Raw genomic sequence first — 17,055 nt, forward strand, 5'->3', positions numbered from 1 at the left:
AAAATGAAGAAATGTCTATCTTTTTAAATAAAAGGGCAGAGAGACTGTATCCTTCAAAAATATCAATGTCAGAAAAGACAAAGTCTGTAGAAAAATCTAGATTAAGAGAGCCTAATGGGACAAATAAATGAACTACCTGACCCTAGACCAGAGGCTACACTAGAGCTAAAGGACACTATAAAAGACATCACAGGTATCTTTCGGAGATATTGTGGGTTTGATTCTACACCACCTCAATAAAACAAGTCAAATGAACTTTTGGTCTTTCAGTGCCAATAAAAGCTATGTTCACATTGTACTGTAGTTTACTAGGTATGCAATAGCATTATGTCTAAAAAATAACATAATACCTTAATTAAAAAATACTTTATTGATGAAAACTGCTAACCATCATATAAGCTTTCAGCTAGTCACAGTCACTGATCACAGAACACCATAACAAATACATGACAACGTTTGAAATATTGCAAGAATTACCAGTGGTGACACAGAGACATGAAGTGAGCAAATGCTGTTGGAAAAACGGTGCCGACAGACTTGCTCAATGCGGGGTTGCCGCAAACCTGCGATTTGTAAAAACAGTATCTGTAAAACACAGTAAATGAGGTATGCCTGTACTAGGTCAACTGATAAAATTGAAAAATACAGACATTAGATTAAAGTATCGACATAACTTTACTAAGTTGATAACTATGCTGTGATTATGTAAGAGAATATCTCTATCAGGAATACAAGTGGAGCATTTAGAACAAAAGGCCATGATGGATAGCTGATTTATCTCTACACGTTTTAGGGGGGAAAAAGTGTGTAGGAGGGGTAGGGGGAGGAAAAAAGAGAGAAAGAGAGACAACTCAAATGATAAAGCAAACAAGATTTGGGGTAAGTAAATCTGGGTATATAAAGGTTGGCCCTTTCTTTTTATTGTTATCATTTTTATTCGTGCAAGTTTTTGTAGTTGGAAATTATTTCTAAAGAAGAGGTCAAAAAGAAAAGAAAGGTAATAAAAGTCTTGCAGGAGCTCTGTAATTAAACTCAGAAGGCGATACCATTAGCAAAGGTTCATCTTGATTCTGGGTATTTAAAGATCTCCAACTCTTACTCTTTATTGACAAACATTTGATTTTAAATAAATTCTTGAATGGCACCAGTATGTATACCGCTTCATATGACCTCAGAGTTTTCACATTACTATTTTATCCTTTTTTTTTTTTTTTCTAAGTGTGCTTATTTTGAGAGAGAGCAAAGACACGGGTGTGCGTGTGACTGGGGGAGGGGCAGAGAAACAGGGAGAGAGAATCCCAAGCAGACTCCTCACTCACTGCCAGCACAGACCCTGACATGGGGCTCGAACCCAAAACCATGAGATCATGACCTGACCCAAAATCAAGAGTCAGACGCTTAACCGACCAAGCCACCCAGGCACCCCTATTCTTTGCTTTCTTATTTTACTTTTTTTTTTTTTTTTTTTAATTTTTTTTTTTTTTTCAACGTTTATTTATTTTTGGGACAGAGAGAGACAGAGCATGAACGGGGGAGGGGCAGAGAGAGAGGGAGACACAGAATCGGAAACAGGCTCCAGGCTCTGAGCCATCAGCCCAGAGCCCGACGCGGGGCTCGAACTCACGGACCGCGAGATCGTGACCTGGCTGAAGTCGGACGCTTAACCGACTGCGCCACCCAGGCGCCCCCTTATTTTACTTTTTAAAAATTAAAACTTTCCTTTTTATCTTTTGTAGAATGTCCAACTTGAAGTTGTCATTAAGAGCAGATTTAGGTCATTAGTATACATACCTTATAAAAACAATATGTAGGCAATATGATCTCCCATTCTCCCATTTTGAATTACCTATCAGTTAGAAAATCAAGTATTTACTGTTGTCTCCCTTTCATATTATGTTAGGTATTCTCTATCCTATTTACTAGAATAGTAAATTCAGATTATGATAAAGTTAAAAAATGGGTAGTTCGGTTGTCTGGTCAAGTCAACAGCAGCACTAGTTAAGGACAAACAGGGAAAGCAGGTGTGCATCACTACAAGAAAGAGGAAGAAGGGCTAGAAGGTCTGTGGTAAACAGATAACACTTATTTCGACTTGTTTCCTCTTCCATTAACAACCTCTTTTCTCCTAAAACACTAGCAGATCCTTAAGAAACACAATGGCTCCTGAGTGCAAAAAATCAAAAACTAAAAAACTGCTAACAAAAAACTGTCCAACTAATACAGATTAAAATTCGTTTCTGCTTTAAAGATGATCTATATATATGCCTCCAAATGTAAAAGAAAACAAACATCCTGCTATTAAAAATGTGGTTTAGGGGCGCCGGGTGGCTCAGTGGGTTGTGTCTGACTTCGGCTCAGGTCATGATCTCACAGCTTATGAGTTCGAACCCTGCATCCAGCTCTGTGCTGACAGCTCAGAGCCTGGAGCCTGCTTCGGATTCTGTGTCTCCCTCTCTTTCTCTGCCCCTCCCCTGATCGTGTGCACTCTCGCTCTCTCAAAAATAAATAAACATAAAAAAATCTTAAAAAAATATGGTTTAGTGCTCGCTTTGGCAGCACATATACTAAAAAAATTATACACATATATACATATATATATGGTTTAAACAACCAAGAAGATTTGAGGTGATTGACCATATTGAGAAGAACTGCCTTATTTTAAAAGTTAGACGTTCAACAGCGTTAACTCAGTGAGAAAAGTGCAAAACCCAAAACAACAACAAAAAGCATTCTATGATTCAGGACATCATGTCGTATTTCTAGATCGTGATTTTAAAAGCTCACTTTGAAAGAGCTGCTCTTCACTAATTGGCTGCTGATGAGTCATACCCATGGCCGCTAACCTTTGCACTGATCTTTGTAGAGTCTTTCAGGCTGCATATGTGAAAGCAGATGGTGCTTTTCCTTGAGAGCCACAAGAAATGATGTATGCATGCGGTTCAGGTAGTGAGATGACATCACCCCTCACAAGAGCATTACCTCACCCTCCCAGCATAGGAATGAGTCACTCAATAGTCAGCTGCAAATCTCTTGGTAGAAAAAAATGTAGGTTACGGTGATGCATTTTTACATCCCACTGATTCGTCTCTGCAAGCAGCTATTTGTTCTGATTCGCTGCTCTGCTTCTCACACTAATTGCGTGACTTGCTTCCTCCATCAGTCACTTTTTAAAAATATAAATTCTTGTTGTTTTATGGTTTCCAACCCCCCCCCCATTTGTTTTTTCCTGTGCATAATTTTAAAATGAAGGGTTGTCACACTGGTGGGCAAACTCAGTACCAAAGAGCCAATCAAGATCTTTATCCATGCAATCGCAAAGCAGTATAGTGAAATAATTCAATTTCTATTTCTGAACAAAACCTAAATGGCATAATGAATACCAGTGGCACATGTAATCAGGGAGTGCTATTTGAAATCAGAATGTGAAAATAAGAATTCCATTTCCAAGTGACAGGAGGAACTTCAACCGAGAAAAATGTAGGAAGTGCTACTACTCCAACGAATATAACCAGAAATAAAAACAAAAATTCTTCTAATTATATAAAATATATTTTTTAATTTGGTTCTTCCTCTTTTTCTAGGTACCACGCACCCACCACCGCCATGGACACATATATTTTCTGGGGTACATTCAACTTTAACTTATTCTGAACATTTTGAAACATGTAAAATAGAAAGAGACTAATAACGCCCCATGTGTCTATCACCCAGTTTCAACAATTACCAAATTTTGCCAATTGTTTCGTCTGTTCCCCACCCACCCACTACATATACTTGTTTACTAGAATGATTTAAAGTAAATCCCAGACATCATGCCATTTCACCTACAAACATTTCAGTATTTATTGCTGAGAAGTAACTACCCTGCCGATATCACATTTAACAGAATTGAGAGTAATCCCTTAAAATCATCTAATATTTAAATCTCCTTGACTGCCTCAAAGATGTACTATACAATTGGTTTGCTCCAACAAGGAACTCAAACTCCACATATTAGATTTGATTCTTTTTTTTTCCCCACAAGAACCCTTTAACTCCCTTTTTCACGCACTGATTTACTTGAGACACCAGACTATTATTCATCCTATAGAATGTCCCACAGCCTGGAGTTTGCGTGTCATTTAATTTGTTCTTTTGTCCCATTTTCTGAAAAGTGTGTGATTAGACCTGGCGCTTTGATCTGATGCAGGCTGGATTTTTTTGATAAGAGTACTTCATAGGTGGTGCTGCATACTTCCTATTATATTGAAGGCCAGCAAACTACAGCTTATAAACCAAATCTGACCCACTGCCTGTTTTTATCAGTAAAGCCTGATGGGAACACAGTCACACCTATTCATTTATGGACTGCTTTCTTACTACAACTACATAGACCATCTGGTCCACAAAGCCCAAGATATTTACTCTCTAGCCCTTTACAAAAAAATTTGCCAACCCCTGTGTTATGTCATATTTGTTACTATTATTCATCAGTAGATTTGGAGGAGTCAGCCTGACCCCTCCATTTTAAAATGTTCAATCAACTTTTCACCATTTTAGTATCAACTGATGACCTATTATTTCAATAAAGGGAATAAAACAATGATTTCTAATTTTATATTCTTTCTGAATTTATTAGCAAGAACTTTCCCTCGTGTAGTTTTGGAAATGGGATTTACATGCACTATTACTTTCTCAAGTAGAGAACATTAAACACTTTCAAATCCAAAAAGTGGCACCCAGTGTGTTCCCTAGCTCAGAAAGAGGGAAAAAGAACATGCTGGCCCTGAGAGCTACAAAAGCCAAGTCCCAAGTACAAGTTTAAGAAGCAATAAAGTGAAAAGGGAGGAGAGGGTAAGCAAAAGGGGTGATAAGAAGCATGTGGTAAGACTCGGGCTTATCAACAGTAGAGATAAGGAAGAATGAACACAGCCTGTAAGGGAAAAGGAAAAGGAAAAAAACGATTCTAGAATATTCACTAAAAGGGCACACATCTCTCTCCCACCTCAAGAACTCCAAGCATCTCCAGAATAATGCAACAGCTGATGCTTCTAATGATGACCTCAAGGACTAAAAAGATAAAATTCACGAAGACTGGGAAGATGTAAAATACATGAAAAACACTCCTTTGGAAGTGTTAACTTGTTGACTTTTTTTGTTATATGGAAACCCCTTTTTCCCTGAACAATTCCTTTCCTGGCCATGCTAGCTGTTTTGCTAACCTAGGTAGCGAGACAACAGCGGGCATCCAACATATGAAATGGAGCCGGGTCCTCGGGGTGATGAATGCACCTCCTCCAGCCTCATTCCTGGGTCCCTGCCTTCGCCTACTGCTTGCTACGTGACCTTGGACAAAAATTAACACTGCACCGTTTTACAAAACTTCTCACGTTAACTGACTGCACTTGATCTGCAAATTCAGTCTCCCCAGCTGTTTTAAAAGGTGCGCCTTTGGGTTCCCAGACCACTGATGTTTCTACTGCTTTGGGGATCTACAGGCCTCCTGCTTTTCCCCATGCCTGTCCCTGTTCCCCCCCAGTTCCTCTACAGTCAAAACAGAAAGGGATTTGGACACTCTAGAATTCAATTAAGACCAAAGGAGGATGTCGTGGTCAACGAGGAACAGGTACAGAGAGGAAGAGCAGGAGCGCGTTGACACGTGGTGAGTTCCCAGAGACTGAGAGGGCTCTCCAGGTAGAGATGTTAAGGAGGCATTTGCCTGAGTCGGTCTTCAGCTCAGAGGAGAGGTCTGAGCTGAAGAGAAAACTTAGAACTGCTGCTGTCATGGGAACAGAGGCACAACCTCCTTGAAAGAGAGTAGGGTGAGAAGATGACCCACACCCAAACTTCTAGAATTCTAACATTTAAAAATCCCGGCAGAGTGATGAGTCAGGGGAGACTGAGAGAAAAAGGTGCCTCAAGTCTACTGGCTTTAGTAGGATTTTAGGGACTCTCCTGTTTTCTTCCAGGTTCTGTTAGTTGGTGTGAATACTTTACGAATGTTTATATATATAAATACTTCCCCAGTTTGAGATGACTGGATTGAAATACAAATGCCTCACTGAGACAACCTTTTGATTCATCAGAGTCTCACTGAAAGTCTCAAAGCAAAAAAGAAGGTCAAGAAATGCTTTCGGCTTTGACTATGGAGGAATCTCTCCCACTTAAAATCCGTCAAGGGCTTCTGATGGCTCAGGATAAAATCCAAAATGTTCAACACAGCTTACTAGACCCAGTATGACCTGGCCCTGACCCCGCTCAGCAGACTCATATCTGCGACTGCCCCCAACCCTTGTCTTTGCTGCCTTTCCTCTCCTCTCAGCTCCTTGAGCACGCTGTGATAATTCCCACCGCAAGGCCACCACACAGGCTACTGCCTCTCCCAGAGCAGTGTCTTCCCACCCCTCTGCCCATCTCTTGCCTGGACAGCTCCTTGTCCTCTTAGATCTCAGCTGTAAACTGAGATCCCTTCCGGGGAGACTTCTCCGGCCTCCTATCCAGGTAGGTCGGGCACCTTTGCGAAGGCTCTCTAGGGTCCACCCTTCCATGTGGCAGTTACCACAACTCAATTACATTACTTATGCTGTGATTATTTCATATCTGTCTCCCCAGCTGGCTCCACAAAGTGCCACATGAGTTCCACGAGGGCGAGGGTCTCATCTATCCTGGGCACTGCTGTACCCCAGTGCACACCCTGTCAGGCTCCCATGGCACTAACGATGAGTTCTGTTTTGGATGCGTTAAGTTCAGGTACCTTTGACTTTTCCACTAGGGATGTCTAAGAGGCAGTTAAGCGCTCACGATATGCTGAGCAGCATGCAAAGTCTGCTACGTACATGATGTCTTTCAGCAATTATTCTGGATAAAGCACATTAAGAATTATGATTATTAGTACACAAAACACAAATACACTGGTTAAGTACTGAAATATTTCAAAAAGCATGAAGCATCGGAAAGAGGGCGAGGAGAAGTCCAAAGATCTAGGGTTGAGTCTCAGCTTTACTACATCAGACACATCTCTGACCCATTGTGAGCCCTAATTTTCTAATCTGAAAAACAGAGGCTAGTAAGAGTATTTATTTTACAAGGCTATGTAAGGCTGAAATATGAATGGGTTTGGCATCACTTTGCAAACTACGAAGTACTAATCAAACAAGACTTGTTATGTAAACGTAATGCTATTTTGAACCTCTAATGTAATTCATGTGTGTATGCGTATATACGTATACTTATTAAAAGTGTTTAAAACAAAAATATAAACTCTTAATCTGAGTACTTGTAAATTCATCCTGAACCTTCTTTTATTCTCTATAAATAAACTTCAGAAATAACTAAGGTTCACGAACACCAGATTTCAAAAGTTTCCAAAAAGCCTTTAGAATTTAAATAGCTGCTCCAAAAGTAAATTCACGGAGAAAGTAGAGAGCTTAATTATGCCATGTCAATTATTTCTTTCCCAATCCTGGATTTACAACCCCCATTTAAAAACAAAGCCTTGGGGGGCGCCTGGGTGGCTCAGTCAGTTGAGCGTCAGACTTTTGACTTCAGCTCAGTTCCTGATCCCGGGGTCTTGGGATAGAGCCTCGCGTCAGGTTCCATGCTAAGCACGGAGCCTGCTTAAGATTCTTTCTCTCTCTGGGCGTCTGGGTGGCTCAGTCAGTTAAGCATCCAACTCTTGATTTCAGCTCAGGTCATGATCTCACAGTTCACAGGTCCAAGCTCCATGTTGGGCTCTGCGTTGACAGCACAGAGTCTGCTTGGGATTCTCCCTCTCCGCCTCTCTGCTTCTCTGTGTTCTTTCTCTCTCTCTCTCTCAAAAGTAAATAAACATTAAAAAAATAAGATTCTCTCTACCTCTATCCCTCTTCCCTGCTCTCTCTCTCAAATAAAAAAAACAAAACCAAAAAACCAAAACCTCAAAACTAAATAAAGATGAATTCAATATAAGAATTAAATATATCAAACTGTTACCAGTCTTAAATTTACCAGAAATCTCTATCAACCCTAAAATTCTCTTTTATCACATAGACATTCTGAAGGACTGTAAACTCCTTTATTGATCACAAAGATGAACAATATTAAAGTTAACAGGCATATTTTTGTATATTTTAATTCTTCAAAAATGATATACTATATATGGAACATAAAATTATACCTTTTAATAAACCAAAATGAGCAACCTACCAAATGACTAGGTACCAGAATTAAGTATTTGTGACTTTAAGAGAAAAAAAATGTTGAAGCATTGTGCTAAGGAAACACTTTTTTTTTCCCCCTGAAAATACTGAAATTGCTGTGATGGGGAGAATGAAGGAATCTTTTTTGCTGAAAGTGTTCCTGGGCATCGTACCTCACAGACTAAGGAAGGGGGCATGGTTAACAACTAATTAGATGATCTAACACGAGGGATTATGAGAACTTTCAGCAGATCTGGGTATTAGTCAGAGAAGGCATCCCACGTGACATGCTTAAGAGGAAATGTTTTGTTTTTTGCTTAAAAAAAAAAAAAAAAAGGAAATGGAGAAAAAAACAAATCCCGAAGCAATGTGTTATTAGTTATCATCAACAATTGTGAATTAATGCCCAAGAGCATTGAGATACTACATAGATAATTATTTAATTCATTCATTCTTTCTTTCCTCAACCTATAGTGAACCTATAGAACAAAATACCTCCAGGAAAACTATCAGACTCACTTTGTAAGTGTACTTTTTGCATTCATGATGAAAAACACAGATTTCAGTAACTATCTCTGCCTTCATTTAGATCATTATACATTCATGAAGTAGATAATGTGCATGCAAAGTCAATTTCCTAAAAAATAGGGTCAAATCAATTTCTCACTCGGCAACATGCATGCTAGAGTAAACTAGTTTACTTCACAGCAATGCTTTCAGCCGTGCGAAGGGATTAATAAAACAAAATTGAATCAAAGCATGGTTTTATTTCTATAATTAAAAGAAAAGCAATTAACCTAAGCAATTATTTACATATTGGCTTGCTACATGACTGAACAGTGACTTTTCCAAATAAACCGCAATCTTCAATGACACAGTCAGGCTCAAAATATGCTAGTTTGTGTACAAATGAAAAACTGCAAAATGACCAGACATCTTTCAGTGTAAATTAGAGAACCTTTAAAAGAGATCACCGATCCTCTTTTAATAAAGCACCATTCAAAGGGTCTACTGATGGATTCTTTGTGAACAAATCAAGCTAACCATTAAAAGTATGCCTTTTCTAAAGGATCCCCCTACCTACGAAGGCCTTTCTCAATGAATGCATTCTGATGAGGGGTGGGGAGGAGGCTGGAAAGCTCCAGTATCATAGCTGTCTGTTTCTGCACCTGTCTGAAACAGAAAGGCGGTGTGCCTTGGGGAGAAACATGCCAAAAATAAGATAAAACCCCAAACTCTAAGTATAGACTTATAATAGGGTTGTTTGTTCTTTTTAAGAGGGGGAAGAAAAAAGGCATTTTAACAGAAAACTGAAACAAAAAAACAAATATGGTATCTCTAAATAAAGAAAAGGTAAAGGTATCATCTAAGGAGAAACTAGTTACATGTATACAATTATGCATTCTAAATAAAGATAAGGAAGGTCTTTGTAATTAGGAATATGTTCCAAGACACAGACAAATAGATAGTTCAAGGATATTATATCTACTTAGATTTGGTGAAGTGTGATCCAAGTGTCACCCAGATACCCCAAAGCAAAACTATGCTAATATGCTACAAAACAAAATTTAAGACAACCAATGAGGAACCGCAGCGAAACCTCTTTAGTGCTTTTTCAAGGTTTAATCTGCATATAAATAACCAGAGGAAAGCAAATCAGACTTCACTTCAGGTGGTCCTTCGAAAAATAAAAAACAAAATTCTTAGCTATTATCATAAGCATTAGGCTTAGAACCTAGGGCACAACTGTTAAAGCTGATGGAATGAACTTAGGTTTACCATTTATTCTCTTTCTCCTCTCTCTCTCTCTCTCTCTCTCTCTCTCTCTCTCACACACACACACACACACACACACACACACACACACCAGTTTTAGCTTGGTTTATTATCAGTATTCTTTTGAGAAAGTCTGTAAATTACCTAGTCAAGAGGAAATAATGGTAAATCAGATCAGGCATCTCAACCACCCTGCAGCATACAGGTGATCCTAAATATTATATAATATTGTTTTTAATGGAGTTGTCAATCTCTCCTATCTTGTATGTTAATTTTTTCATTGACATAATAAAAACACCACTAAAAGAACGTAATATACTATTTTATATGCCCTTTACATTAGAAAAGTTTAAGGACAATATCATCAGAGCAGGCCAGGAGGCAATGAGATATGCACCTAATGGCAATTTCTAATGAATTTGTGCTTTATTTTTTAAAGCCTTAAATGTGGTTAAAAAAAAAAAGCGGGGGGAAGTTGAAAACTTCCTCTCGATAATTTGGGAGTTTCATGTATCTGATGCTACCTGATTCCTGAAGTTACAACAATCTTCAGGATTTAGTGTAGTCCCATAATTTTATAGAGAAGGAAATGAAAACTCTGCTGAACTGAAGAATTTAGCCAGGCCACATAGTCAGTGAACAGAAGAATCCAAAGGAGAACTCGGTCCCTGAATCCCAGCCCCTCTTCCACAATCCCACACAGCATTGGAAGTTCCTCTGTGGCTTTATTTTATTATTCCAGCAAAAGTGCATGTGATTCATCACTGACTGCTCTATCATTAATAACTTTAAAATTATTTAAACAGGGCACCTGGCTCACTCGGTCGGTAGAGTGTGAGACTTTTGATCTTGGGGTCACGAGTTTGAGCTTCACGTTGGGAGTAGAGATTACTTAACACATAAAAGTTAACAAAAATTATTATACAGTCTATCAAATTCTCTTCATTAGATTCATAAGTAGCTTTACCAATTGCTGTACAGGGGATACATCTTCCCTGGCCTTCTGGGTTTCATCTGTTTCTTCTTCATACCACTCTTTTTTTTTTTTTTTTTAATTTTTTTACATTTATTTATTTTTGAGAGACAGAGAGAGACAGAGCGTGAACAGGGGAGGGGCAGAGAGAGAGGGAGACACAGAATCCGAAGCAGGCTCCAGGCTCTGAGCTGTCAGCACAGAGTCCATGCAGGGCTCGAACCCATGGACCGTGAGATCATGACCCGAGCTGAAGTCAGACCCTCAACCAACTTCATACCACTCCTCACCCCTCCTTCATACCACTCTTGATGAAAGCTTAGAGAGACTGCCATTCTAATACAGGAGTCCCCACATGGAGTCATGGATCTATCTATTGTCACCTGGGTGGCTTTGGCTCTATCTCCAGGCCAGTTCCTTCCACCTGCTGTATCTACCCCTCCTCCCTACACTACCCTTCCCTACCAAACGCTGAGCTTCAGAAAGAGAAAATTAACCATTTCTCACAAAAAGTTAGGGACCTTCGTAAAATATTTTATCAGATGCATTTAAAAAGGTATAGTAACTCTATTGGTGTCATATTTAGGGCATTTCAAATAGCAGTTTTTGAGCCTCTTTTTACGGTATTTTGTCCAACTTGTGAACACAACTTGTAGCTGTTGAGCAACGCACACCCTACTGAGTACCAGAGGACTCAAGCTCACGCTACATTCCTGTTTGCCTTCCAAATATTCTTATACTATTTCTATCATACACTAGCTCAGCAATTCTCAAACTGTGGCCTGTGGATGCTTTTACAAGTGCAGAGAGTCAAAAAGTTCTGCGGCGAAGGTATTACTTGCTTTCTCACTGGGGTGATATCCGCACTGATGGTATAAAAGCAATGGTGACTAACACTGGCAGCGCCTTAGCACGCCATCGAGCACCCAACTACTGATCACTGCGTTTCTCACCAGCACACACTTGCAGCAAAAAGAGAGAGAGAGAGAGAAAGAAAGAGAAAAGTTTCACTCAGGAATGTTCCGGTGAAGCGATATAAAGTTGATTTCATTCATTTGGGACCTGAGTACACGTTTTCACTCTTCTGGCGTGACTGCCGAGGACACACTTGCACTTTAGCCACACGCTGAATGAAACACGTCTTGAGGAAAAAGCGCTTGTGTGACGGACTTTGGGGGCTGTTTGTTCACAGGGCGCCATTTCTACTCGAAAAATTGAGGGGATGTGATGGTTATGAGAGCTGGGTACCCGTCAGACATTTTCTCAAAAATACACAAAGTGAACCTCTCACTGCAAAGAGAACAACTGACCATATTTGTGGGGGAAGAAAAACAGTTTTCAAGTGAAAATTCGCATTTTGGAAAACCTGTATCTACCAATGTAAGCTCAATAGTTTCCCAGTACTTAACTATTTTTCTGATGAGATCAGTGGTGATAGTAACACATTTAAAAAAAAAATTTTTTTAATTTGCATCCAAGGATAATAACGAATTTGATCTTCAAATATTCTATAAAGAAATGTGTCAACATCTGGAAGATCTGTATAACTCACTGAATCAATATTTGCCAGATGATGTTAGAACATCATGCATGAGTAAAAGGCAAGACAGACAAATGGATGTTAATGTAAAAGAGTACAAAATGTTCATTGATAAGGTTTCAGATTCTATAGTGCAACTAACCTTTAAGAAACTTCCAAGTGTTTTGGTAGAGTATCAAAAAAGAATGACCTTGGGGCGCCTGGGTGGCGCAGTCGGTTAAGCGTCCGACTTCAGCCAGGTCACGATCTCCCGGTCCGTGAGTTCGAGCCCCGTGTCGGGCTCTGGGCTGATGGCTCAGAGCCTGGAGCCTGCTTCCGATTCTGTGTCTCCCTCTCTCTCTGCCCCTCCCCCGTTCATGCTCTGTCTCTCTCTGTCCCAAAAATAAATAAACGTTGAAAAAAAAAAAAATTTAAAAAAAGAATGACCCAATCATCTGAAGAGGCTTCTAAAATACATCTCCCTTTTCCAGCCACGTAGATGTATGTGCCTGGATTTTCTTCTTCATATAGTTCAGCCAAAACAACAATGCAACACATTGAGCGCAGAAGCAGATACGAAAATCCAGTTATCTTCTACCAAACCGGAAAGTAAAGAGACTTATAAAAACACAAAACAAAGCCATGCTTCTTACGAAAATATTTTTCAACTGGAAAATATTCTTCATAAAATTATGTTATTCATGCTCTCATCCAATGGGTTCATTTTTTAAAATGATTTAATAACAACTCTTTTTAAAATTTCTTTGAGCAGCCTGAGTGTGTAAAGGGGAGGTGCACACAGGATGGAGAAATGGCTCCAAAACCCGAAGAATGGAGTACGGTCAGGCAAGGCTCGGTTTAATCCCAGCTTTATCGTCTAGTCGGTCTGCAATTTCAAGCAAATAACTTCTCTTGTTGTCATTCGCGTTATCTACATGGAGAACACGTAGTCTCAAGAAATGGTCTCAAGAACTTGGGGCAGCCGTAAAGTCTAGAAAACCTATTATGTTATCCCAGATGGGCAGTATCTTTCGATTTTCTGTTTTTTTCCCACAAAATAGAAAATGAAAATCTAGGTCTGAAAAGAGGCCTCAGGCTTCTTCCCCTGCATGGAAGGTGGCCAGTGAGCTTTTCATTTACTGTTTCAGGGTGACACAGTGAAACTTTGGGAATATGCTTGAGATTCAACATTTCAAAGTATTTTATCCAAAGGGTCTAGGGTTTGGGGTCCGTGGGGAGGAAAGCACTTAAAACAAGAGAGCCCTGATAAACCACAGGAAATGAGAAAGTTGAACTGTACCTAAGAAAACAGCTAACGTAACTTAAACCCACTCAATAGCACTCAGGGCATCATAACTATTTGCATTCTACTTTGTCATACCATGCAATTTATCTTTCGTTCGTGAGTATATTTTTTAGTTTGCAAACACACACATGCTTTGTACCACCACAACACACTGTAATATTACCTCAGATGTAAACAGCTTACAATCTTCTGATTTTGCTGATCATCTTTTTATGTCTAGTTTAAAAATAAAGCAAAACATGCATACCCAAGCATAATCCCAGCAGAACACAAATCAATGAATGTTTCGCTTGAGTAGTAATTCACTTGAATATTATACCTGATTCACATTATTGTAATTTATAATAAAATTGCTATTTATATTAATAATTCACAATACAACAGAAGTTCAGTATTCTCAGATTTTTTTCAGCACACTGTACCATCTGATAAATGGTAAGCACTATGAAAACCCAGTGAGGGCTCGGCACACACAAATGTGGAAGCGGGGCAATTTCCCAAAGCACCTGCCTGGGTGCTCCAGGAAGGAATCCAGGCTGGGTTTATTCGAGTGTAGCTGGGTCACTGGTAGCAGTTTTTTCATCAGAAAATTCCATCAACACTAATCAGGTCATTCTTAAGCCCCTCATGTTAGGTTTTGTCCTTTCCAACTTTGATACCAACTGGAAAGCTTTTTGAAAGGGAACAGTTGGTGACGAAAGAGAAAAAAGAACACCCACAGGGAGTGTCCCAGAGGAGCAGCCTGGTGAGATAGGAGGCTTGAGAGTATTCTGGAAAACAGAGGTGACTGCTTCCGTGTTGGCAGTCACAACTCAAGAGAGGGGCTTATTTTAAATGACTTAAACAAGAGAATAAAGCTCTAGAAAAGGACAGAGACTTAATTATCAGAGTCAAGACGAAAGGTGAGAAAAAGAAATTTCCCTCATTTAACCCGCACTGCACCCAACCTCATCAAAGTAAGCAGTGTCCTCACTTACTGATGAGGACCCTGAAGCTCTGCGGAGCTGTGTCGCCTGCTCAAGTCTTGGAGTCATGTGCCATAGGAGTTTCAGAAGCACGGTTTCTTTTTTTGTTTTTGCAAGTAATCAAATTTGTCTAAAATTACATTCAAAGAAAATGTCGTGCTTACCATTAGCGTATACACTTGAGGGAAAATGTAGGGAACAATTTATGGGATTTTGCCGCATGTATTTCTAACTATTAAGATGCAGTTAAGATACTTATATTTGTTATTATTCCTAGGCACCTTGTGATAATAATAAGGCGGAAGAAACGGTGATCATGTTATAGCTCAGATAAAGAGCTATATTGATACAGCAGACAGTATTCTCAGTTACTCATTTATATGATTAACTCCTTTAATGTTCAAAACAATCCTAAGAAGCAGAAGACATTACCCACTCATTTTACAGGAGGGGAACTGAGGAACAGCAAAGTTAGGTAATTGCCCCAAGGGGACACAGCTCGCAAAAGGCAGGTAGACCTCACACCCGGGCCATCAGGCCCTGAGCCCCAGCTCTCTAAGCAAATGCAGACTACAAGTGTCAGCAATCATTATTAACTGTTTCCAATCAATATGTAACAGAAAATCCTTACCTCTGGTTTGCTGAGGCTGGATGAAACCAAGGAGCCGGATCCCACGTCCAAATCCCACTGTTTTTTACCACGATTCTCAGGATCCAAGGCAGCAATTCGCCCATCTAAAGTGCTGATAATCACTAATGATCTATAAATGTAAAAAAATAATAAGACAAAGTTTAAAAGATGTGTACGATATTGGGCACTGACTGCATACGCTGGAAAGAACACCAGGCCGTCTCAAGGCCTGGGGGAGGAGGGTCCACCTCCTCACAAACACAGTCTCGCTACTACTATCTGTCTAAAGCCCACCAGGCTCCCTGCAGTAGGTCCTCTATCTGTTTCTATCCCTTGTGAAGAGCTCCAGACTCCCAGGTCACCCCTCGTCCCTACACTGTAATCCCCACTGGAACTCAACATTCCCGGTTCTGCCGTCTTTTTCCCTTCCCTGAGCCCTGAAAGCCTTAACCCCGAAACACAGTTCTCCCTCAATGTTCACTTGCCTTCTTGCTGGAGTAGAAAGCCAGCTCTTCCTGAGGACATTGTTTCCGGAGCAAAGAGAATTCTTTTTTCCAAAACCCTTGACCCTTGGGCCCCGTGACAGGGTAGGCGCACTCCTTGCGCCTCATTGCCATTTCCACACTATTTCTCTCCTCTCGAAAACTCCTCAGGATCAGACTGCCCCACCCGTTACCCCTTCTAGTAATTGTCCACTGACCCTTGGGCCACTAGCCTCACTCTTTAAGGATTTTAGCTCCTCGTTTAACTATCACTGTTAACATGTTATTTGGGTTTTCATTATCTGTTTACCTTGCCTCAACCACTGCCAAGGTGAGACCCTAGCCCTTGGCATTACCAATCACCGCATCTCCCCTGCCCCACTGAAATTGCAAACATTCCATCCTCTGCCACCAACCCCTCTTTCCCTCTTCTTTCCTCTACTTCCCCGATTCCCACAAATCTCTGACCCCACCAGGGATCCTGTCACTTTGACCTTGAGCTTCACTACCATTACGCCCTCACCTCTTTCTTACCCAGTGTAAATTCCATAGTCCTTCATTTTAAGAACTTCGTAGCTTCCTAGCTCCCCCCACCTCTACTCCCTGTCCCCTCTCACTTGTCACACTTGACTGGCAGAACTTCGACCCTGGTTAAATCCAACGTTTTGCATTTTCTCACTCGCTTCCGTGCAGTTGAATGTGGCCAAAGAAAAACATAACCATGCTGACTGGGCTCACTTTAATCACGACCACCAACGTGGAAGGGGCTATTAATGATGCTCTGCCATCACAGCACACTACTCTGGTCTGTATACTTACCCACTGTCCTAGGTTGACAATGTCACTTCTCCTGTCTCCTCAACTTCTAACACTAGCTCTTCTAAGCTCAGAACTCTCGGGGTCAGATATAATCAAAAGAAATCCCACCATCACATCTCTCAGTTTATCAGCAAGGGACCCTAGAATTCTACCTACCCTGCTATCACTGCAGGTGAACTGTTCATTCGTGGTTCCACCCACTATCGACGTTTCTGTTTAGAAAACAGACCTCTATTTGCCAGTCCTCACATCTCCTGTCTTGCTCTCACATCAATCATTCCCCCTCTACCAGAGCATCCTTGTCAGCATTCAAACCTGGTATCATTTCCCCCAACTTAAAAATGAAACCAGTTAAACAAAATGAACCCTTTCTCCTCTCTAGCTTCCATCCACTCCTTGCCTGCCTCTGGAACAAAACTCCTTGAAAG

At 40.3% G+C, this 17,055-nt stretch overlaps 1 protein-coding gene across 2 annotated transcripts in view; it reads right to left on the bottom strand.

The window, feature by feature from the left end:
• Positions 1-17,055, bottom strand: part of EIF2AK3 (eukaryotic translation initiation factor 2 alpha kinase 3) — a 67,356-nt gene that overhangs the window by 38,662 nt on the left and 11,639 nt on the right. For both annotated transcript variants that reach the window (XM_045446804.1, XM_045446805.1), the window contains exon 2: positions 15,327-15,456. In XM_045446804.1, coding sequence (XP_045302760.1) covers positions 15,327-15,456 — 130 coding nt within the window. The remainder of the gene's footprint in view (positions 1-15,326; positions 15,457-17,055) is intronic.

This window comes from Leopardus geoffroyi, chromosome A3 (assembly GCF_018350155.1).
Source record: "Leopardus geoffroyi isolate Oge1 chromosome A3, O.geoffroyi_Oge1_pat1.0, whole genome shotgun sequence".
NCBI classification, from domain to species: Eukaryota; Metazoa; Chordata; class Mammalia; order Carnivora; family Felidae; genus Leopardus; species Leopardus geoffroyi.